The sequence below is a fragment of the Apostichopus japonicus genome, chromosome 9 (genome assembly GCF_037975245.1).
Source record: "Apostichopus japonicus isolate 1M-3 chromosome 9, ASM3797524v1, whole genome shotgun sequence".
Lineage (NCBI taxonomy): Eukaryota > Metazoa > Echinodermata > Holothuroidea > Aspidochirotida > Stichopodidae > Apostichopus > Apostichopus japonicus.
In genome coordinates this window covers 13,005,001-13,031,590 of record NC_092569.1, presented here as the reverse complement: position 1 = coordinate 13,031,590, position 26,590 = coordinate 13,005,001, and the positions used below count along the sequence as shown (strand labels likewise).

General features: G+C 38.8%; 1 protein-coding gene across 2 annotated transcripts in view; it reads left to right on the top strand.

Annotated features, from left to right (window-relative positions):
* The first annotated feature begins 8,280 nt into the window (after nucleotides 1-8,280).
* The window catches only part of LOC139973080 (sodium-coupled monocarboxylate transporter 1-like), a 38,314-nt gene continuing 20,004 nt past the window's right edge, over nucleotides 8,281-26,590 (top strand). Inside the window, exons 1-5 of one of the 2 annotated variants that reach the window (XM_071979470.1) lie at nucleotides 8,281-9,090; nucleotides 23,261-23,326; nucleotides 24,145-24,196; nucleotides 24,824-24,891; nucleotides 25,760-25,914. In XM_071979470.1, coding sequence (XP_071835571.1) covers nucleotides 8,737-9,090; nucleotides 23,261-23,326; nucleotides 24,145-24,196; nucleotides 24,824-24,891; nucleotides 25,760-25,914 — 695 coding nt within the window. In that variant the 5' untranslated portion in view covers nucleotides 8,281-8,736. Of the gene's footprint in view, nucleotides 9,091-13,557; nucleotides 14,559-23,260; nucleotides 23,327-24,144; nucleotides 24,197-24,823; nucleotides 24,892-25,759; nucleotides 25,915-26,590 lie in introns of those variants that run through there. The other variant, XM_071979469.1, reaches the window with a different exon arrangement.

Here is a 26,590-nt window from a genome sequence, read left to right as displayed (position 1 = left end):
TTACTGTCTGCATTTTGTAGCGACAAGAGAACAACTTCACTTGCAGACGACGGAAAGTTAACTTTTTAAAGATGGCGGGACGCTGTTTGGGGCGAGTCTTCAATGCCTTTAATATGGGGTCAATAACTAATCGATTTTCCCTTTACACCACGAAGGTCACCTGACTCAGTGTTGCGCTGTCACAATCATTCCTGGATGTTTTTCTTTCTCTTTAGCAGCAGTTGCTTTGAAATGGCCATTTGAATTTAAGCTATTGCTTTCTGTTTAACAGATGTAACTTCTCGATTATGAAGTGTAAGCTATACCGTACTGCTTCCATATATCCTTTACATGTCGCTGAATGTTATCATTGGGATATGGTTTGAACTTCCTCAAGTTGACTTTCAAGAGGAGCAGATCCTGTGGAATTTGAATCCAGGCAGAACTATAATATAAACAGAAAGTATTGAAAATTGTGATCATAAGCTACCAAACAAAATAAGCCGCACACGCGATGCTTTTACTCTATGCTCTATAGAATAAGTGTTGATTTTTGCTCATGAGCAATGTCTTTAGGGGTAGGGTTGGGGTGGGCGGGGGGGGGGGTAAATAAAACAAGGGACCTCCAGCTACGTGATAAATATTAGGGAGTGTGCAATATTCAGTGAAAGGTCCATGCTGCAATCACATTTTCAGCCTCCCCACATGTAGGCCTCGCATAAATATCAAACTTGCATGAAATTATATATTTATTCTACAGATGAAGTTTGTATACATAACATGACATAGCATAACATAACAAAACATAACATAACATGATGGCCTAACTAGAAGAAGAACCGGCCCTTATTATGAACCATGATGTGTCAGTAGTAGGGAAAAGGGATATTCCAGTGGCTATAAGAAGACAATGTTGCAAAGTTTCTGCATTTCAAAGATCAAAGATATAGTCACCCAAAAAAGAACTTGAGCACGAAAAACCAAACAACCGAACGACTAGACCGGCAGCCCAGTGCACTTTGATCAAACGAACAAGGTACCAATATCTGAGTATTGGAACATTTGTGGAAAAACCCAGTATATCCAAAAGTGGATGTCTGCCGTGGTCGCTCTGCTGCATGTGGCCCCTGGGGCCGGTTAAAGGGGGCCCAAAAATGCATCTGATCAAACGAACGAGGTACCACTTGAAACCAATGTCAACTTAATGCATGAATGCCACAAAGTACTGAATGGCCCATGCCAGACAAATTTTCTGCTGCAAAGGGCCCGCCAGACGCCCCCAAATATGGCCCAAATGCCCGTTAGCGTAGCATTGACCCAGATTAAATATGCAAGGTACCACTCAAAATCGGTTTGGAATGTTCGGGTTGATCTTACAGACTATGGAAATCATCATGCCAGACAAATTTTCTGCTACAAAGGGCCCGCCAGACGCCCCAAAAGGGCCCATAAAAATGCATTTGATCAAACGAACGAGGTACCACTTGAAACCAATGTCAACTTAATGCATGAATGCCACAAAGTACTGAATGGCCTATGCCAGACAAATTTTCTACTGCTAAGGGCCCGCCAGACGCCCCCAAATATGGCCCAAAATGCCCATTATCGTAGCATTGACCCAGATTAAATATGCAAGGTACCACTCAAAACCGGTTTGGAACCACACAAAAACAATATTAAATGCAAAGGTACTTTCCACAGAGTAAAGAACTGCCAATGCAAGACAAATTTTCTTCTGCATAGGTCCCACCAGATAGAAAGAATAGGTGGCCCAATGTGGCCCTATATATGGGTCTAAAGAATTGGATATATGTGCCTTGTAACATGACATTTCAAGCTCATGATTATATTGTTTCCAGCATAAATTGGAGTTACTGTACACAAGACCAGTGTTTTATCTTATTTAGCTATTCGCTGCTCTAAGCAAAATAAAGATAACACTTTCACCTAAGCCTCTAAATATTTTGGGATTTGCTGGCCTGGGCAAAAAAATACAGTTCCCCACATTATAATTCTAACACTCTGAGGAAGAGTCTTGCCTGGCTTGGATCCACAGAACTACGGTTGGAAGAGCAAGAATGGGTGCTACAGCCCTGACTGGTTTGAGGGACCGGCTCTCCCAGATCATCTATTCCAAGAGGGGGAACTGAGCGAAGATTTTCAAAGTAGCCAACCAGACGTGGCTTCCGAGTTTGATGCCGATGATTCAAGTACTGAACCATCTTGGAGTGATGACTCCGACAATGAAACATAGGTTTGAGCTTCCATTGTCTTTTTAGAATCAAGTTCATGGGAATACTTAATTTTCATAAACTTACTAATGATTTTTTTGAGATCTGTCTGAATGGCAAATGCAGTGTCTTTTTACAATGCACACACTCCAGTGTTTAATCACTGTCAAGAGACATGAATTCTCAGTTCTTATACTTCGAACCTAACATGTGTCATGTTCAGAGTAATCACATAGTGATCTTTTGTTACTATCTTTGCCAATTATGATTTTAGTACATTTTAAACTAGCAAGATGACTTTCTTGAAAGGTAAAAGATTCCTTCATAGATGAAAACAAAAACCCTCATCTAGCATTCATATTTCTGAAAAATGGATGCCACATCTATTTGTTGGACTTGTTACAAGCTATTCGAATTGAATTAGTGTAATGATGGAAGTTCTAAAAGACAAAGATGGAGTAATATACGCCAATTACTCATTTTATATTTTGTATCAAGGAATGGAGTCATACGTGGTGATATCAGTATTTGTTTGTTCAATCTTAGCATTTTAAGTCCTTTAAAGAGTGTACCTAGCATAAAGGTACATATACATTTCTATGCTTCAATTATGTATCTTTTAAAAACCATATTGGACAGTTTCAACCCAAACCTTTATCGTTAAGTACACGTTATAAAGCATTTTCACCATACGCAGCAAAATTGATTTTATTCTGCAGTGTTTTGTAAGAGTCAACTAAAGGCTATTATCGAAATTAAGATTTGGTGTGCTTCGGAAGGCAGTTTCCTTGGGTGTTACACAGTTCCAGAAATGTATTTTTGTCGCAAAGAGAGAATGTTTTATTCAAATTCGTGCAGTAAGTACTGGAATTCCATAACCCTTTCGTTGCGTTTGCTTGAGTGACCATAAATAACACGCTCAATTTAAATGAGTGTATTCACAGTCGTCAACAGCTGTTAACAGCCAATCAACAATAGCAAATTAAAGTTGATGAGAAAAGGATGGCGCTAGTTTAAAACCCTACGCTAATTTTAAAGAAAATTCTATATACAATGGCAGATAGAAGTATCCGTACACTAAAAGTTAGGCTAATAGCGCCTCATCAGACCACGAATTCAGTGAACGGTGGCTGCAAACATGCTGATCGCAAAGAGTGTTTCGACCATCTGGCCATAGGCAGGGATTCACGCACGCCACCTAGAAAGCTTCTGGTCGACCTTAGACCGACCATCTTCGCATCCTCCCGGGTTCTTTTGCGACGTCTTATTTTTTCATCTCTTTTATTGACTCATTTGACATTTATACAAATAGACATGATAATTTTGTGAGTTCTTTAGTATTACAATACAACTCAATCATTACCTAACAATTTATTATTTTCTTAACTTTAGTTTTTGTTTTAAGGAAAAGTCGCCCAGGAAAGAACCTGAGCACGAAAACCAAACTACCAAACGACCGATCCTCTCTCAACCCCAGTCCCCTTGCATCGGGACTGTGACTGTGTGATCATCGTCGGGTGTGCATCACCATTCCCCTCGAAAGGGAACAGATACTACACATGATCTTAGCCTACAATATAAATACATACAGTTCAACCGCAGAGTTAAAACGTACAATAATGCTATTCAAATATAACGATCGCGACTTGCACAACAATGAGAAGCAAAACATTACGAAGAAGAAATACTAAACAGAAAACCAAACAAGCAGTGAGACCCTATAAATAGAGCGCTAACTGCAAATGTAATCCTTCTTACTAAAAGCAGTTTAAATTCTTGAAGAGAGATCGGAGGACTTTTGTGACATCAAGGGAGATATGGACACGGGATCCAAGGCCACAAAAAGTGCCGTATCACCGCAGGAGTATTATAACCCCCGATGTGCCTCGAACAGTAGTACGGTTTTCATGAAACCAACAAGGCATGCGTCTTTCTTCAGCCTCTTTATTCCGTTGGCCACCACGTCAGCTGGTAAAATATTTGTTTCAAGTATACATATATACATAGACATACATAAACACACACACACACACACATATATATATATATATATATATATATATATATATATAAATGAAAATCGTATATATGAAAATCGTATATATATATATATATATACATATATGTGTGTGTATATATATATATATAAAGTGAACAGTGAAAAAACTTTCAGCCTCCACTGGGACTCGAACCACGGGCTTTCCGCTCTGTACGCGGACACCCTAACCACCAGGCCATGGACGCCGATTGTATGTCCAGAGGTTCGAAACCGGTAAGGAAGGTCGTAATTCCACTGTAGGCGTTTGTCACCTGTATCGAACAATATTAGTTCTGTTTTTGGTGACATATTTTGCCTTACTCTAGAGATCAAACATGATGCTGACCAACTCGAAATGATTTGTGATTCCTAAAGCCGGATCTCGAAAGAGATACTTTGAACAGACTTTATGTTAATGCAATGGAGGTAAACGACAAAGGCAAATGAATATATATAAATGAAAATCGTAATGAGTTGGAAAATCAAGAACAGTGAAAAAACTTCCAGCCTCCACCGGGATATATATATATATATATATATATATATATATATATATATATATATATATATATATATATATATATGCCTATCTAAATAGTACAGCAAAAAACATTGAGATGTGACAAACAATATTCACATTGGCAGCTGATGACCGAGATGGAAACTAGCTTTTCCTGTATTTATTGATCTCAACCAAATACAACAGGCTTCCAAGTTCTCTAACTCAATGTGGTACACCTACTAGCCGTAGCCTACATTAAGCAGGCGCCGGGTGATGTTTTGCCCCATGGTCCCACGATTTTGCGACTGGTTTGCCTCTAAACCATCTAACTAGGCGACACTTAATGTTCCTAAATGGCGACTTTCCCCAACGTTACTACATCCAAACCTGAAGTTTTTGTTTGGATCTGATCTCGACAATTTCAAAATAAGACGGTAGATTGCCCACCCCAGGCCTACATGGATAGTTCTGATATATTAAAATACATATTGGTGCTCTATTTTTGGTTTGATGCATGTGTATACCTAAACTTTGCTGCGGTAATTTGTAGGACTTGGGCCCTTGGATCCACAAAATGCCACATTTCAACACTTTTATGACAAGTGGGGCATACATCTTTTAAGCCCATCCCTTGTACACTTCAGTTTGCTGATATATGAAATATGACATACATACGATGTAAAAGTAATCTTTTCAATCTATGTATATACATGCGTTCTGCTTGATTTAAGACATTCATAGCATATATATGCACGCAACGTTTCTAGGGTTCCATTAAATATATTCGAAAGTGCAGGATTTTTATGCTGGCATTTTTTCAAGACACTCGTTTCACTTGATTTCCTACGTTCACAGCATATGCACACAACATCTAGTGGTTCAATTAAATCAGTTGAAATGTGCAGTCTTTTTATGCTGGCATATTGTCTAGACACTCGTTTCACTTGATTTCCGACTTTCACGGCATATGTAACCTATGTTCTCTAGTTGCCTACTCCATGTCTCTCACTATCTCTAAGTGCTGAGCACCAAGTGAGTGGCAGCAGGTCCCATTTTTAAAGTCTTTGGTATATATGAATCTACCAAGATTTGACACTGGGTCCACTGGCTGGAATTTGGAAGCTCAGGCTTACCACTGAGCTAATCAAACTTGGATGAATGTTCCACAAAAAAAGGCTTCTCTGTGTTGGGTCTACCTTATGTTGCCAAGGCAATAGTAACCAATTTCCCGAACCACATTGTTTTATACTGATTTATTAATTTAGAGCTTATAGTATACAGTATCTTGTATACATGTACAGTGCAGCACATAGGCGTATTACATAATATGCATGTTTTGTGATGTGCACTCTAGCAATAAAGACATCCTCACCAGTTTCTTTCACATTCTGAATAAATTTACTGTATTTATGTATGTATAGTTAGCTATTCTTAGTATTTAGCAAATTTGGTATTTATTGCCTAAATAAACAAGTGTTCATTATTAATATTGCTATGGTGTGTTTAGTAAATAGTCTCATTAGTTTAGCCTATACCTAACATACTTTAGGGGCATACATATACATACAAGCCTAGCCACGGACAGTTTGTGCTTCAAAAATAATTAAGCCCCTAAAACCATTTAATGAACTACATAAATTTGTAACACACCGTTCTGCCCGCACCGTCTGACTTGCACATACTCTGGATTTGGGTGGATTTTATCCTATCTATGCTGTACATATAAAGCTAACACTAAACAGCTTGAGTTACATCTACTATAGGCTAGCTATACGTACGTATATACGATCGAAGTTTATGAATAGCTAGTCTGGCGGCCGAAAGGTTATGCAGTAGTGGGCCGGCTACTCATCGGTAAAACAAGGTTGAGTACATCGCAATATCGGCAATATATCTGCATTTTCGTACTTACCGTATACGCGAATATATTCAATATTAGAATGTCTATCTTCAATGCATTCTATTATGAATGATAATAAAGACAAACATTTTTCATTCCCCCTTTACTCCCTTCTACAATATTTGCAGAATGTATCTCTATCTTTCCAAAGTTAAAGGCAGAACTTAGGGTGACAGTATTTGTTCGTTTTGGTGATTTTATGTAGATTTTGAAGTTTCTATTTTATAAGCCATAGTTACACAAACCATCACAAATTTATTTGCATATCATCTTCTTATATCTAACTTGATCGTCAAGATATTCACCTCTAAATTAGTTTAATGGCTGTAATGCTCATTAAAAGTAATAGTCCTATACTTATAAAGAAGAGATATATTTTGACTTTCCTGTGGATCAGACAGCTATAGATACATCTAAAAAATATAAAATTACCTACCGCCCTCTTTTTGTACTTACTTTTATCATACGCAACATTCCGACTGACTGGCAATCGATCAAAACATTCAAATGTGTACCATTAACAAGAAGTAATTAAAGGTGATGTGGTCCGCTGCGTAAATTTTTAATTCACTGACTAATTAAGCATGACCTAACTGATCATAAAGCTCTATAAACCACAAATATACCATCACAAACATAATGCAAATCTCGTATTTGCACAGCCAACTTCGAATTGTGCATATATACTTAACGTTACGAGTAGAACAACATTAGAACGGATACAAATATAGGATTCCCAACGGAGTGTGACGTGTACGAGTATATACGGACAAGGCTCTATATGCACGAGTAAGAGTACTAAAAATATCCTAATATGTACCGTACGTTTACATATCCACCAGGGACTGATCCCGGAGTTTAAAAAATAATGAGATGTGGCCCTGAGTTGGTAGAGGATCTGGAAGGCCAGACCCCCGCCCCACCAACCCCCCCCCCCCCAATAATATATAACTTTTCAGTTATTTGTTGTTTTAGCTTTTCAACGAAAGGGTTTGGATTTCTTTGCAAGGAACTTTCTCTTTTGAATAGCGAATGGTATGTATTTTTAACTTGTGTCGTAGGTAGATAAATTGATTAATTAGTTGTGATTAATGAATTAATTCAATATTTTAATTGCTTTAACGTAATTTGGACTTCCCGTCCTCTTTTGAGCGACTGACTGCAATTTAGGCCCACGCGAGGTTATTCACTAAGTTCTTTTCAAAATTTCCCCATCAAATAATTTAATTTAATTGATTTAAGTTACAGTTTTGCGTCATGGTATTAGATCAACATGTGACCAATCATCACGTGATGTCAGGGTAACACCTGAGTATAAACTGTATGCTACTATAACTGTTCCAATTTCCGTTGGCTGCAAATATGAAGTTAACCTCCGCAAACGAAACGCTTCGTTTTTGGCAGTCCGAGACTATAGCAACCGGCAATGGTTTATTTTCAACCAGATACACACACACACACCAGGAAAAAAAAGAATGAAAAAAAAAAATAGATTCACATATGTGTATAGTGTTTGCACATTCCTTACAAGAGTTCAGCCCCGGTGCCACTGACCCTGATCAACATGATGTATGTGAGGAAAAAAACAAATATTCATGTTCTAACGATTGCGTGGCGGTATATCATTTATATTACCAGTCATGTAGCTATACTAAACTGCAAACTGGTATAGTTACGTGTCAATTTCAATGCCAACATGCTATAGGTGGGGGTGTTAACCCATCGAAGCCTACAGAAAGACAGTAATTATTGATAGTCTGCGTCGGACAGACAGATGATTTATACACCAGAGCCAAGAGACCAGCTTTCCCAAGGATTCTTCCCTGGTAAACTTATATAGATATATATTTATAGCAATAGTTAAAGCTTTTCGTAAAACGATAGGAACACGGGGAAGTATAAGCTACTGGTAGCCTAAACTGTTATGCAGTACGGTCTATACAGCTTATTTCAGACTTATTGGCGTATCACACCTCAGTGAGACGAGGGGGTCGATGCGTAGCATATTCTCCCATTCAGATTGACCGCGTCAAGATTCGAAACTTCTCTCAGTGAGGAAGGAATATCATCAAACTCCCAAACCGAGATGGAGAATGACGATTATATTACCCGCCATTTTACGGTATGGGACTACATCGTATTTATCATGTTGTTAGCGGTGTCGGCCGGGATAGGCGTCTACCATGCGTGCACTGGGGGTAAGCAGAGCACAACCAAGGAGTTTCTCCTCGCCGATCGCAACATGAACGCCCTGCCGGTCGCCATGTCCTTAGTGGCCAGTTTTATCTCAGCTATCACCTACCTGGGTACCCCAGTAGAGAATTACCTACACGGTTCTATGTTCTGGTTGTTTGGCTTCGCATACATCGTCGTAGGGATACTCACAATACGGCTTTTCATGCCCGTATTTTTCAACATGAATATCACGAGCGCCTACGAGGTAAGTATGTCTAAGTGAAAGTCTGGGTGACAAGGCCATCTCTTTTCTTTTTTTCCTTGAGTGGGTCTTTCATATGAGTGGGACAAACTTGCTGGTCTAGTTGATGCAGTGGCGTAGGAAGGTACTTTTGAGTGGGGGCTGAAGACTGATGGCCGGCCTGGGGGAGGGGTCTAAGGGGAGGGGATATCCCCCTCCCCTTTGGATTTTTTTTTTTGCATTTCCAGGTGGCCTCAGATGCAATTTGGTGCAGTACAGCACACTTCAACACCCACTCTATTTTGCATTTTGTAAATAATTTTGCATTTTCACCTGGCCTTAGATGCAATTTGGTGCTCCAAATGAGATTTTTTTCTCATTTGGAAATGAAAAAGGGGTTTTCTGACTTGCGAAGCGGGGGGGGGGGGCGGAATGATACTTCCGCCCCCCATATTTTTCACTGGGAGGCTGCCGCCCCCAGCCCCCCGGTTCCTACGCCCTTGAGTTGATGCGTGAGAGCATTATATCTAAGAAAAGAATACTTAATATGGCTTTTTCAATGTGCATGGCAGCACTTATTTCACTAAATACACCAAGTGTACTCATAAATATGATTGGTGGTCGATCAAACATTGGTACACCCTCCGGCCTAATTTTGTTAAAGCCTACTGCATATTACTCAGTTGTTAACGCCGGTGCCTTTCAATCATAAGGTCCCCGGTTCGAGTCACTCCCAGATTAATGTATGTCGTCCAGTTACAGAGTTGTTGACAATTAACAATTCATAATCATGGACGTTAAATATGAATGTAAGAGACTGACTTCGGTCAGCTTGCGGCTTTGATAAGCCAACGAGGCTTCTTCGCGAGTTCCTGCTTGCAGGAGGATCTAAAATACATATATACATACATACTTATAGCGAATGATTAATAAATTTGCTTGAATATCAAATTTGTAACTCGTTCATGTCAGTATTAATTAATTACTTGCAAATTGCTCATTGAAAACTTTCCCCAAAAATATTTTTACTTTAACATTTTTAAAAATTTTTTTTAGGAAGTCTAGTCAGGCTAATAATCATACTTACTTATGGGATTTTTCTCATATGAAATGGTATCGAAACAAAATGATCAGAATCATACATCACCAAGATCCAACAGTTCCAATCGGTCTGATTAATGTGAATGGTTTCCATGTTTCGTTGACTTCTATACTAATTAGACACACTGCATTGACTGCACCGTATAACTGAAACATTCCAGTCGGTCGGCTGGTTTATTGTACACGACTGTGCTTATTGCTTTGTCAATGGATAAGTATGAAGCCTTAGTCCAATGTTTGACATATATATATAATAAGAGAGCAATCAAGGACAAAAAGAAGGAAAAGAGAATCAATAATGTATGATGTCATACATTAAACTGGGGTGGGGGGGGGGGGGATATCGCTGATCCTTTTAATGATACAACTAGGACGCCTCCAAATTGATATTTTATTTTGATGACGTCACTTGATCGATCAAACCATAAACCTAAGTAAAAAGCAAATTCACTCTCGTGTGAATTATTTTCCAAACTTTTTGAGAAATAGAAAAAAACAATTTGTTGTTGTGTAAGTACTTAGGTCAAGTAATGCCATGGATGGATGGATGGTTTTAAGGTTAGGGCCACGGACGGGTGATGCTACCAGCAGATATTGCCCGTGCTCTATCTATCACGTTCCCGGCCCCCTCACTGACAATACAAAACGTAGTAGGAATAATGATGTAAGTATTTCAATTGACAAGAGGTGCTTGATATTTACCTTGTATACGGCTTTTCATGATAGAGTTATACAACTTTATGTAGAAGAATAGAGTAAAATTATAAATAAGGTCTAGAATAGGAGGCGCGTGACGTCCTCATTTATGTGTCCTTAGTTTGGGTACTCTACGCATTAATTACATTTAATCTGATTCCGATGCCAAGCCCGAGTCCGGCTCTTTCGAATCCAAGCAAAAGACCGAGTTCGAAGCAGATCGAGTAAAAGTCCGAGTGCGACATCTGTCTATCAGTGGTGGGAGCGGTCCACAAATTTGCTGCCGGGTATCCGTTTGCTAATTTCGGTCGGTCCCTGGGGTATAACCTATCCATTCAACCTAAAATCCTACTCGGCGTATATACAATAGGGGCATAAACAAAAGCCTAAGGTTACTTACCGTACTGGATATTAGAAACTTTAGCTTCTCTCAAAGAGTTGTGAATGAATGGAATAACTCGCCAGAATGAGTCGTTAGTTCTGATTCTGTGCTGCTTTCTTTACTAAGAGTGGTCGTATCTAATGGGGTTAAGGGTGCACTTTTTTACTTGTTTTGTATTTATATATATATATATATATATATATATATATATATATATATATATATATATTATTTTATATCTTATAAAAACAGATTTGTATTCCTGTGCTGTGGTTTTCTATGGTTGGGCTTTCCATGAGGCAGGTGCCCTTCGTGGCCCTGTTACCATGTTGTGTTATGTTATGTTATGTTACGTATATATAGGCTATGCAGACCTTCAGTCACGTATATGGTAAGACTGTAAACAACCCGTGAAACTGATTTATACGACAAGTTTGAATATTTGTATTCACCACTTATAATCTAAAAAGTCAACACACGCAATGTCCCCCCCCCCCCCCCTCGCAATGATGCTTTCTAGTAAACTATATGAAAAGGTTTCGTAACTTACAAGCGTGTAACTTTGGGACCTTACAAGACTAACAGTGCAATGTCCATTTGAACGACGAATTACTCGTGAAAATGTGGTTTGTGTGATTGAAGAAATCCTTCCAGCATCCTTCCAGCATATGTGGGGCTATATTTGCATAAAACTTGCTAAAATTAAGCAATGGGAGACATTAACAGTATACTTTTCATTTATTTTTCATTTATTTTTCCATTTTCTCACAATGTTTTTATAATAATAGGACTGTGAAGACAATACCATGCAAAGAAAATAATAAGTAGTAATTCAAATAAAAGAAAAATAATGGAAATTACGGAGAGAAAATGGTGGAGGGGCTTGGAAGCCGTAGCTTGTACAAGAAGCCCACCAAAAATAAAGGTAACAAGTATAAAGTATATATACTTAAAGTATATATACTTTGCAAACCAAAACGTGCTTACAAGAAAGATACTGCACCGCGATATCATATTTGCTCTAGGCCAATTCAACCTTTCGTTTCCCTACAGCGCAACAAGGCTGGCGCTCCCGGCTATTTTTAGATTAGTTTGAAAGTCCGTAGAAACTACATCAGTTCAACCCTTATTGTCAAATGGTGATGTCCGATTTTTCATGATGGACCAATCACGCGTTGCTTGATTCTTTCAAGTATGGCAAAGTTATGTTCATCTTTTTTTGGGGACCGTTCCACTAAATTTGACAAGGGGTGGTCAACGTGTGACCTGCCCCAGCGTACAGAGGTCAAGTTTAGTTGCATTGCAAGTGTGCAAATATACGCAATGCGGATTGATTGCTGGTTTACAGTGTACACATGTATGTAAAAGTAAACGAATGTTATCGTCAGTTGATCAAACCTTTCTCGGGTGGTAATAGTATAACTATTCACCAAATCTAACACTAAAACACATCAAGATAACAGGGACTATCACCAAATAATGAAATTACGGAAAAATACGCATGAATATTTCCCTCCCAATCATTAATTCGAATAAAAATGTGTAACTGAAAATAAAGAAAGATGTTAGTGACTTTTACGAATCTATAAAGGCTTGAACCAGTTTTTCGGTGCCCCGGGTTCCAAGGTGACCGTTCCCATACGGTCTATGATAAACATCGTCCACCCTCCCCCTCCCCTCCCCACCCTCCCGAAAAGAAGCTTGTCTAGGAGATAATCACATTTTGGTGTATTCTTCATTGTGTTAGCTTGCGAAAAATGAATTAGAGAAATCACCGACAAAGTATACAAGCATTACTATGACAAACGAGCTCATCCGGGATTCCTGTCTGGCCCGAAGACCTACCAGGAACAGACCTGAACGTGGCCCCATATAACTGGTGGACCCTGGAGTTACCATATGCGACATATTTACCCACTTTGAGTTTCGAACTTAAATAGATTTCATTAAATAAATTTTACGTCAGAAAGAAGACACTCCAAAGCTTAAAGACTGATCTGGCTTTCCAATCTCATGAGTTTGAAATCGCTTGTATATATCGGTAGCTTAGAGTTACTCCATTCTTTTCAAATATAAGTCAATAACGACACCATCGTCAAAGTGACTTTTTCTTAGTTTAGTTTAGAGACCCAAGGATTAGGAAGCTTTACAGCAGCTTAATTGTTCCCCCTGTCCGTGTCAGATTTTTGTATTCCTTACACTACCAGGACTGTCACCTTGCATGTAGAATGATCATTGCATTATCTCTCTTTAGTCCTGTGTATCACTATAGGAACACGGTAACAGTTCTTATATATTGATCATTACCCGTGTATTGTTCCCTCCGTAGAAGGGTGGGAGGAGCTCTTTAATACGGGATGGCGTTGAATAGAGTTGTATAAACACCATGGGGTGCGGATCTATCGACACAAACATGTTAGGAAACGCAATCAACATACTCCCCGAAGTGCGGTGGACAATACCAGGAAAACTTGCGAAGGGCAGTTTACCTGTAAATAATACTACAGTCCTATTACTAACGGACGGCGTGTGTTTATAGGATCGATTGACGTACGCTGCATTCCGCTGTCTGTATTTTTCAGAGCGGGATACCCAACCTGTTGCACGACATCCAGCTTTATATTCAAGTCGCATTAATTGTGATTTCATTAAGTTTTGCACCGTGGACTTTAAAGGGTGGAAACATACAGGGACGCTTCACTAGCGATGTGACAAGTTTTATAGTATAGATATAGTGAAGGCATATATAGTAACTTACTGATAGACTATTATATTGTGTAGTTTCATACATCAAAAAATCAATGTTAACTAGCTTGCTGACTTTGGGCAGTTTGCCAGATTGAGTTAAGGAACATTTTAGTCACATTTAGACTGCTCTAAGCATACCGTAAGCCTTAGATAGGCTACCACATATAGCTGTATAACTTTAAAAAAATAATTAAACTATATCTCCATCATGGCGGATCAGTCGCAAGTTATAAAAACCTACTTCTCTGGTTGGGATTACGTCGTTTTTGGGAGTTTGTTCGTTGTTTCTGCCGGAATTGGGATATTTCATGCTTGTACTGGAGGCAAACAAAGAACGACCAAAGAGTTTCTTTTAGCCAACCGTAACATGCACGCATTCCCCGTAGCCATGTCCCTCGTAGCTAGTTTTATATCGGCCATTACCTTTCTGGGAACACCAGCCGAAAATTATATTCACGGTGGTATGTACTGGCTGTTTGCTTTCTCTTACATCGGTGTTGGGATATTTACTATCCGCATCTATATGCCGATGTTCTTCCGAATGAATATAACCAGCGCTTACGAGGTAAGTGTAGGATATATATATATATATATATGTATATATATATATATATGTATGTATATATATATATATATATATATATATATATATATATATATATATATATATATATATATATATATATATATATATATATAGTTCATGTAGGCCTATTCGAGTTTTAGGTTCAATAATGATCAGTATGTTAAAAGCAGACACCGAACGAGTGCTAAGATTTTTGATAAACAGAGGTCCAATTCTGATTCACGGTACATTTAAGTTTGGTAAAAGCGATTTTTATTATCTGTAACACTAGTGACGATGTGTCTGTATGCAGCATGAACGTATTACCTTCACTTTGATGGTAATGCATAATATTTTCATGGTCCTGAGGTTGCAATGCGCAGTTTCTCTCAAAAGAAACAGTTTTCACTTATTCGTAATTTAACTCCATTCTATAATCAAAAAAATATATATAAGAAACATCATATACAAAATAAAATCAACACATTCCTTTTATAATGGCATAATCCAAACGTAGGGCCATATGGTAAATATTAATAAGAAAAATAAATATGACTGTGTGGAATTCTGGAACTCAGTATTGCTGGTAAGCCCGTTTGAGTACAATGTTATAAGATTGTATTATGTTGTATAAAAAATAGAATAAACAACTTCATCAAATTCAATATTTAACTACAATGAAGGCTTTTGAAATGACATCATCGATCCACTTTGTGCGGGTTACACCTGTTCACTCAGAGCATTGGCATATATATTCATTTATTGAATACAGCTATTATGATAAGCTGTCGAAAATTATGTACGTCTGTGTTCTGATCAATAATGCTGTGTGAAGAATCACATCACAGGCCGATTCACATGATACACTATACAATATCATTGTACTATAATACTACACAAAATTAACAATGTCACTTGTTATTATAATATATCATTGTTCCATGTAATACTACAGTATATGCAACAATATTATTGTGGAGGTTTTATATTAAATTATTATGATACAATATACTATGGTATGATACTATATGTGAAACGGGTAATGGTATATGCAACTATATGATATGTGGAGGTTTGATATGATATTATTATAAATAATATTATTGTATGATACTATCTGTTGAAATGACAGAGGTTCTAAATATGGCTTTTTGTACAATTGTAAATACCACCATAATTGTTCATGTTGACCATACCACATCAGCACTGCATGATTGCCATGTTGTATAGTACCCTATACTAATGTAACGTTCCTATGTCATTTAGTCTTAATGGAGAATTCCAGATATTTGGCATACTTTAATGGTGAATATTTGGAAAATATGAGTAGTTATAGAAACATTACTAGTATTCAAGGTTTCTTTCTAGACTAAAATTCTACTTAAGGTCATCCTTGGGCTAGGATGTGAAACGGTGAAACGGTTACACAATTGACAATTGAAAACCGCTGAGCTGTTACCCAACAGTTGGTGTATATCACCTGGCAGCTCCTTGGTGATACCCAAACCATACACTTTAACATGATAATACCCGTACATTACCCTTTACCATGGTAATACCCATACCATACCCTTTACCAGGCAATACCCGTACCATACACTTTACCCAGGTAATACCCATACCATACCCTTTACCAGGTAATACCCATACCATGCACTTAACCGGGGAATACCCATACCATACCCTTTACCAGGTAATACCCATACCATACACTTTACCGGGGAATACCCATACCATACCCTTTACCAGGTAATACCCATACCATACACTTTACCATGGTAATACCCGTACCTTTCACTTTACCATGGTAATACCAATACCATACACTTAACCAGGTCATACCAGTACCATATATACACTTTACCAGGGTAATACCCATAACATTCGCTTTACTAGGGTAATACCCATACCATATACACTTTACGAGGTAATACCCGTACCATACACTTTACCATGGTAATACCAATACCACTTTACCAGGTAAAACCCATACCACACCCTTTACTAGGGTAATACCCGTACCACATACACTTTACCATGGTAATACCCGTACCATACACTTTACCATGGTAAAAAATCATAATAAGTTTCCCGGTCATACCGCAACAGAAAATACGGTCGGTGGGAAATAAACTGCTGTTTTTATTTCAAATTATGTAAACTTTTATTTTCACAAACGCTTTCCCATAGTTTCGAGTAATTCCCTGCTGGCCGTCTATGCATACCTGCTTCGCGTCTATCTGACAATAATAGTGAGAGGTCAAAAGCGTCCGGGAAGTAAATCTCTTTAGATCAAATATGTCCTGGAGTGGTTGCCGGTGCTATTGGGTTAAAGGTCAAAATGTCGGCTATAGATGAACACCTAACCAAGCCTAAATTGTTGTATGGAAAGCTGCCCGGATAATTCCTAACATTTGCCTATATTGAGCAGCCACAATACCTAACGGTTAGCAGCGCCTTGTGTGCATATGTAATAGTAGCTCCCGGTTTTATGCCAGTGGATATCGCAAGCCATCGGTGGGGGGGGGGGGGGTGAGGGGGTATAGGCACCCGCCGTCTACAATACTTGCTTCAAACAACTAATCGATTTAGCGCTTTCGCCAATGTGATATTTTTCTCAGCTCGTCTTCGAACTTCGACGGCGCCTAACGGAACTAACGAGAATGTATGAGAGAACGTCGAGTCTTCGACAAGAGATTGACAAAGAAAAATCATGTACGTGAAAATGCCGCACCGATTGATTTGTTTCAAGCGCGCGTAGTAGGCAGTCATTTTTGTCCCACCAGCCTACCATACAAGTTCCTAAGCAAACGTCTTGTGACGTCACACTTCACTACTTGTGATTGTTATAGCAGACGATAACCCTTCGTCTTAGTAGTGAAGGCGCGTCCCGCCGGATGACGTCAGAATTCTGAACGGTACGCATACGCTGATTACAACAATGCAACGCTAGTCCAGTTGCAGTGTTATATACAGTACACCCTTTACCTCAAATATCCATCTTCGCGATTTAAATGTCACGTTAATAGTTTTTTTTAGTTTTTTAAAATTTGGTCAAGCTAACACAGGTTTGCTTTGTCCAGTTATTTTGAAACTTCGTGACCACATGCATACCAGGGAGTTGTTTTGGAATAACAACTCCCTTCTTAAACACGCAGTGGCAGTTATTTTAGCTAACACTCAGTTCTCACTCTTTACACCACTTGTGGGTGCTGGCAGGTTTGTGTAATTACAAGCATTGCTAAGACACTTTTACACGTCGTTATATTTAAAAGGAATTAACAAAAAATTCCCACATGTTTACTGGTTAACAAATTGGTTCACAAAATACAAGGACAATTATTTAAGTAGCATATTATACCGAGCATATGATGTGCTCCTTTTAAAGACAGCCACTCAGTACGCTACCCCCTTTTTACGCCTTACCTGTTTTATCAGAGATATGGCACACCTCTTAAAAGAATTTGAGCCCTCCCCCCACCCCCCCCCCCCCCAAATAAGATGTTGTAGACCGATAAAAACATTGCTGTTAGTCTATGTATTAGTTTTTATAACACTTTCAATTTTTGCGTAATGACCCTTTAAACTGCTAAGATTCATCAATTAAAGTGACTGGGTCATACAGTCTAAGACAGACCACGCGGTCAGTACCTCTGATTCAACGCAAAACTCAATGGGGAATACAATAAGACCTTTATGGTCTCACTTGACATGTTTTACAAGGAAAGTACAAATTGGCATGGTCAAACGCATGACGTTGATGGTCATCCCAAAGGTTCTCTGTTGTTAAAGGCATTGAAGACTCGCCCCAAACTGCGTGCGGCCATCTGAAAAAAAGTTAACATTCTGTTGCTTGCAAGTGACGTTTTGTTCGTGTCGCTACAAAATGCAGGCAGTAATGAAACGTGACACCTTGTTATATTTTATCTAGACCTGAGATGTCCACGCTGCTATGTACACTGTGTTGTGGGTATTGACCGTAGCTGCATGTATTGACTGTACACTAGTGTCTAATTACCGTCGGTAGCAAGCTCTGTGTGTATTTTCTGGGATCGATGGTGGTGTCTAACACTTCTGTTACACCTCATTCGAAACTAGGTCAGATTACCGGCATTATACATTTCTTTTTGCGCGAGTCTTCACACCCTTTAACGTAATATATAGAATATATTCGATTGAGTTATTTGAATTATAAAACAATGGATTAGCATTAACAGTTAGACCGTTACTGAGGAGATGACGTCATCATCAATGTAGCCCTTAAAGGAGCCTTCCAGATATTAGACATATTATAAAGGCGAATACCTTAGAAACCAGAAAACCTGTAGAAACATTACTAGTATACTCACTTTTTTTACATTTTTTCTCCGATAATAACAACTTCAAGATTAAAGTTAATCGGCGGTAAGTACCGCTTCCCTACCAGTATGATATAATTATTGTTATCAAATTTGATTTAGTACACTTAGTTTCACAGCAGTGAAAGTGTCACACCTGTTACCTACATTACCTCTCAGACACAAGAGAATCGTAACAATGCCCCAGAACACACGTCGAGTCTCAGTATGGTAATACGTCAATAACATCTACATATACGTCACAGGACCTCTACACTGCACCACTGGTATGACAACTTCTACCGTACCTGCTATATAACAACGTCGTTGGGGTATGCTAATTTTTTGACTTTCTCATTGCCCCCCCCCCCGCCATTGCCCATCCCCCCGTTGTACCCAATGTTCGGAAAGTACAAGCACGGATGTATCATCTTCCCTGCTCATGGTACACAGAGCCTAATTTCTAGATTGGTAGGACAAGACTCTGGGGGGGGGGGGGGAGTCTTGTTAAGACCCTAGTATGAACAGTCTAGTGTACCTTTTTGCCCGTATCTATTTGCTGTACTGTCCAGAGAACGCCCGCGGAAACGATTGATTGTATCGGACAGATCCTCGGGCATGTAAAATACAGTGGGCAAGCACATTCATGGTAGGCAGAAACGGACTCTGAGGTATGTACAGTTGCACGCGAGAAAAGGAGTATTACAAACGACTTGGCCAAGACTAGTGGGGGGGGGGGGACCAGGGTCGTTGTTTGTATGGGTGGGTGGGAGATATGATTCGTGCCTGAGGAGGGGTCAAGTAGGATGGGCTCGTTTTTTAGTAAAATGATTTTATAGTTTGTGACCCTTTGAAGTAAATTTACGTTCAAGATTGAAACGGACGGGAAAGCTATTATCGACCGAAATATTGGTATCCCACTGGCACACCCCCGTTCCGCCGACCTTGAAAAGCCCCCTCTCCCGACCTGCAGATGCATTTTGGGTTGAAGTTGCAATCTCAAGATTGAAGGATTATTTGGGATTATGTTATATGCCGAATAGTCTACATGATTAACGATAAGGTACCCGAGGCGGAAAACAATATTTCGGTAACTGAAGTTCACTCAAATCGCAAAAGGAACGATTGATGCATATTAAGGTAATGGATTTTCCCCACCCCCCCCCAAAAAAAAAATAGATAACGAAAATTACATAAACTTTGATGAACTATTGAAAACTCGCCTATCAGAGGCAGTCAAATCGTTTTTTGTCGAATAAGTTTTGTCGAATAGCATCCATAACTTGAAAACGGTCTTTCTCGGTTAACAGCTCCCTGGTTGAAATTAGCCAAAAAAGTTTCTACCAAGTACACAACGCAAAGTGCAGCTCAACTTGGCTTCTATATCAGTGAGCTGTATTCTTCTTCTTCTATATATCAACTCCTTGCCTGTATCCCTAATTCCTTTCATCCTCTGTTCGTTAAATCCCTATCCTATATATTCCACCAGCTATGTATTCAGCCGGCCCGATGAAGCATCTGAAAAGCAGATTATAATATTTCCCGTATTTTTCTTATTCTTTGAGACTAGGTTTCGGGTCGTTTATGGCTAGGTCATATCTGTATGATTTCGCTACTTTCTTATTGCCGACAGATGTCTTGAATGTATTCAAACAAGGCCCGGATTAGAGTTTCAATCCCTTTGACCTTGAACTGTAGGGCAAGAACGTGCCTTATATATCAGACAACACAGGCCTATAGCAGCTTTGGGTAAAGATCTCCCACTAAATAACAATGCAATACTAAAACAGCCGGTCTTGAACGAATGCGATGGTTCTGCTGTGTAGATATGCAGGTTGGTCTGTATGTATTGGGGAATGTGCATCTTATGTACCTATAACCACCTCAAGTGAACAGAACATGTACTGTATCCCATTCGACCCAAGCATTTACAGAACAATGTGAGAAAATACGTACAACGTATAGGTTGTTGTGCATTGTTTGAATATGTTGCGTTGCGTTATAAAATGACCAAACCATATAATATGTTACATAATTGACGATTGAGATGTAGTAGGCTACGTACTCGAGTCCGGATTCGGAATCGAAACCATTATTCGGTGGACTAGTATATATATTGTTGGGTTGGACACGGGTTCTTTCATTTACTCCAAATCGAGTCTATCAATATTGTATATAATAATTGCAAGATGGCAGCACATCAGAGCACCGAAGATTCATTATTTTGATCGGGATATTATGAGGTAATTTGTGACGTTTGCCCAGTCAAATGCATAAAGGAACCCCCCCCCCCCTCCCTCTTCCTGCTCCAACCGTATATAGCCAGAATTTAATCCTCTTCCGGTTCGAGCACTGGTCGGTGGGCTCATTCATGAGAAATCGTGAGTGGGTGTGGTGGTGGAGCGACGACAGTCCGGTGTTTGACATTACACTATAGCGTGTATGCATGTGCGCATGCGTAGCGTGGATTTGCCCTGGGCACTCTGGGCACCCTGGGCGCCCTGGACTCAATACTTACCCCAAAGGATACTATTGTGTCCCACAAAATGTATGTCTTACTCGCAAAAAAACTGACAGTTAATGTTGCCTAACTTTATCATCTGGTGCTTTTGTTTTTGTTTTGTTGAATAACAGCAAAACCTATATAGGCCCGTTACATCTGTGTAGTAAATATTCTTATATCTACTTAATATGCTGGTTGGCTCAATAGGGACATGGAGAGGAGGGGGGGGGGGGTAGTGTCCCCAAATCTCAAAATGTTGTCCTTTTATCTCAAACTTTTGACTGTTTATATCAAAATTTTGGGTTTTTTTTTGTTTCCAATGTCCCTATTAAGCCACCGTAAACATTTCAATGGTAATCTTTGCGGAAATTGCATTAACATGTGTGACACAATAATAACATCATCGTATCAATTTAAGCTATCGAACAATCGTACATATTGTGTTCGACGTTACGGTATTTTACCCTTCAATGGGTCAAAAATCGGTGGAATGTGAAATATGGTGTACTATACGGTTAGTAAAATATGCTGAATGTAGTTAGCCACTTAACATTAGGTTATATATATATACTTTTGTAATATTACCGTTTATATATATATATATATATATATATATATATATATATATATATATATATATATATATATAAACGGTAATAATACGAAAGTTACAAAGTCAGCATACCAAACCAAAATTTAAAAAAAAGGGGGTAAGGAATCAAAGGAAAAGATCACCAGATATTATATTACAAGACACAATTTATGACACTATATATTCTATAGACGATTTTCCTTTGTAATATATGCCCTACAGCAGGGGTTCCCTAACTGGGGTGTATGAACATCCATGGGGTTCGTAAGTCCATCCCAAGGGGTTCGTGAGACGTTTCTGAAGTCAAAACTAGAGTACTTTTTGTTGAACTAAACTCTGATATATCATATAATTTTGTAATGTACAAAAGTCGTACCTATCGACCAACTCTTTTCGCGTTCCATACGCATATGTTGCCATAGTAGTACCGTACCGTGCATTTGATAAAAAAACAAAACAAGAGCATCCGTCTCATCGTGTGTGATGGGTAATCGATGCGTGATACAATTCGTGATCTGATCGTGAAGTTTCCAAATAAATATGTGTTCATCTCTTCGTTGTTTTTCATTACAATATTACACTGTGAACTTGATCTTTAACTAAGCACTGTATGCGTATTATAGTATAATAATGACTCAGATCGTGTCTAGAAAAGTTGGGGGTTCGTGGACAACTCTGACATCCACAGGTGGTTCGTGGGGGGGGGGGGGGGGGATAAAGTTGGGAAACCCTGCCCTACAGAGTCTTAGCTTTCTAAGGAGGTTTTATATAACCATGAACGTTGTCCGGTGATGGTTGAATGCAAATGTATTTGCCTTTCATGCGGCGTATATTCTTGTACATGAACATCCCTTCGCAAATGCACTTGAAACTAGTTGGATTAAAGAAAAACGTTCGGTATTATGAATGAAGTAGAAATACCTTTCTAAGTGTATTGTGACATCGTGAAAGTATTTCCGTGTTTAAACTATACTTTCTTTGGTGACACATCAATCGTTTCGGTGAGAATTGGACCTTTTTTTTCGATTTTTGCGTTTCGGTTAGAATTGGACCTATTGTTTTTCGATTTTTGTGTTATCGGTGAGAATTGGACGCTTTTTTTAAAACATATTGCAATTGATAATGTGTAAATTCTTTTCGTTTCGCTCATTGTATTTATCGTATCATATTTACCAATGAACAGCAAAATAATAGAACCCTCCCCCCCCCCATAAATTATAACTTAACGACGTTATCAATTGTTATTTTTCTTATATGCATTGTCTTCCAGTACCTCGAACTTCGATTCAACAAAGCAGTTCGTATCGCAGGAATGCTGACCTTTTGTTTGATGATGGTATGTGCTATATGATCAAACGACTTTTCAAGTATACAGAAACTTTCTCGACTAGTATATTAAAACAAAGAAGTTTAGCTAAAGAGAGATATATATATGTTCATTAAATGAGCTTCGTTAACTCGTGCACGTGTGTCTACTGTATATATGCTTGTGTGTGTACGCATGTATAGCTTGTTGAACACGGTATCTCTAAAGAAAAAAAAAAGAAGAATATTGACAAATCTTGTAGGATTACTTATTTTTGTTTTCTGGTTGGGGTGGGTCAATAGTCAGCATAGGTCAGCATATATCAATATAAAACCGTTAAAAGCTCATAATTCCAGGAACACGTAACTTGGAAAATGTTTAAGCGCATATGAGAGATTGGAAACAATAACAACAAACATAATGCAACAAGTAGATGGTTCTTGGGTGAAGGGTCAAAGTTCATTTGAACATCATTTGAGGTCAAAACCTGAGACCAATTGTAAACACGATGTATCAAGAAAGAGAACGTTGGTAAATGTCTTACTGGGGTGTAGCTGGCTAATGGGTGTCTCCGTTGCTTTTGTTCGCGGTCAATGGTTATTTAATAACAACATTCGAGGTCAGCAGAGGTCAAAGTGTGAAAGTTCTCACCAAAGTAACCGATTACGTTTTAAGCTATACCTAGTCCTTCCTTAAAACGGTAAAATGTATGTACCACAGTATACTACATGTTGCAACTTCAACATAAACACACAGCTTAAATATTCAGTCAGCTTAAAGTGGCATCACTTGGCGTCATGTTACCATTGTTACCGCTTCCATTCTCATTTGCATATTGTTTTTTTCAGGTCATATATTTGGGGATTGTGATCTATGCTCCAGCCTTAGCACTCAGTGCAGGTAAGAAACACTAAACTGATACGTGTATATGGCTTAAATAAAAAAATTGAATTTCAATCTAACTGCCTGTACATCTATATACCTACGTGATTAAAATTTCGCAGGTACGTTATTATTTGTAAGAATTGCTTCAGTTTCTTTCTATATCTGCTTATTTCGCGTTAAATTATGAAATTACGCCAAATTGAACCATGCAGTAAACAGCGGTGATGACATATAAAGATATATATACACGTTGTTTTGGCAACAAATGTTGTGTATATCTATATGCCTCGTTAACATTAACGTCGTATTTTAAAACGGAATATAGGTAATGAAGATAACTTTTATCATTTCCTCAGAAGATTATACTCCTTCAGTACATTTTGGAAATGTTAATCAAAGTGACTATTTCTATTCAATGACATTGTTTTCTGTTTAAGTGTTCTGTTTTAAGTGAAAAAAAAGACGTTCATATTCATCTCATCTTGTGGTGGGGAGGGGGGTGTGGGGGTGTGGCGTAAGGAACTAATGGGCAATGTAAAAAATCACCTAATGTGTGGGCATCAAGTATGTGTTTATCCTTCTCTAAAGTATCATATAGTTGTTTTTATGTTGGTTTTGGTTTTAACTGTTGTTTGTTTACAGTCACTGATCTAAGTCTGTGGGGTTCTGTATTCTCCGTTGGGCTGGTGTGCACATTTTACACTACAATAGTGAGTAGAATACACGCCATCTTGTTTTCTTACGAAATTATATACCGTAGTAACCCCCACCCCCACCTCCAACAATTTTTAGCATGACATTGTTTCATTGTAAGGCGCTAAACAGTAGACCATATATTTCAGGGTCATTTACGCATAATGTCGGGAATACAGATTACGTTTAATTAGTGTATGATTTCAATCGTTGTGTACCAACATGAATGTTATAGAAGCGTTATAGAGGTGAATCAGTGATTTTATAAAGGAAGGGTGTATCCTGGAACTTCCAGTCGACTAGTCCTTGTAGGGGATTCGGTAATCGTCCCACACACAAAAACAAACGGCATTAAGAAGTGTTAGCTCAGTGGTTAACGCCGGTGCCTTCCAATCATAAGGTCCCCCGGTTCGAGTCACTCCCAAGATTAATGTATGTCGTCCAGTTAAAGTGTTGTTGACAATTCATAATCATGGACGTTAAATATGAATGTAAGAGACTGACTTCGGTCAGCTTGCGGCTTTGATAAGCCTATGAGGCTTCTTCTCGAGTTCCTGCTTGCAGGAGGATCTAAAATACATTTCCAGTGAGGCATATCTTAGACTATACATTAGGTCAAAATCAGCTTGATGAACTTGATTTGAAGTTGCGGATAGCTTGAAAAGCCCGGGCTTTTCACTAATTATAACCGCCGTAATTTAAGTCTTCCTCGGCTGACTGGCAAATCCCTTACTGAACTGACGATTGGCTGTGGTGGTGGTGGATTCCTGCCTACCCTTCCCTTTTGCGCATGCGCATTAGAGTTAAATTGAGTTAAAAGGCCACATTTACGTGTGTGCATAAAATGCCTGTGATAAATGGGCTTATCATTCTCTATATGTATAGGGGGGAATGAAAGCAGTATTATGGACTGATGTATTCCAAGTCACCTTGATGTTCATTGGGTTTTTCGCGATGATTATCGGTGCTGCAGTTAAGGTCGGAGGATTCAGGAGAGGTTGGCAGATTGCCAAAGAAGGAGGTCGAATCGATTTTTTCGAGTAAGGATCACTTTTTGTTTTCTTATGGAGAGAGGGCAGTGGTGGAGCTCGGGTATTGGTCAGGGGGGGGGGGCGAGAATGGTCTGTAGTGGCGCTTTCTAAGCGGAGCGCCGCCACAGGTTGGCGCGGAGCGTGCAGACATTTTTTGAGTAAAGAAACTCCCTAGATCGCAGGAAATGACCCTTTCTGGTCCTTGCTAATTTGCAGATAAACGAAGAATAAATAGGTGTCATCACCATTTTGTCAGAAAATTACACCAATAAAATGTGACAAATGTCAATAGGTATTTGAGAGCGCAATAAAAAAGTCAATAATCGCGAATAAGTAAAAAGTGGTAAAATGCTGAAAAGGGCGCCAGCAGTCCATTTGAGTTCGTCAGGGGGGGGGGGGGAGGGCATCCGCCCCTCTGACTGTATGGACGCTCCGCCACTGGGAAAGGGGTGAGGGGTGATATAAATGATTGACATGTTGTTTTTAAATTGTAGCATTTCAAGTTTAACAGTCACATCCTGACGCTCAATTTTTAAAATAGTGACTTTTCCTCATAGTATATACATGTTGATATAAATTCTTTATTATTAAAGAAATAAGACAAGATAAGACAAGATAAAAAAACACGCACATCGTCAACTTTAGATTGCATTGAGCTACAATCCTCGTAAAGATTTTTTTATTC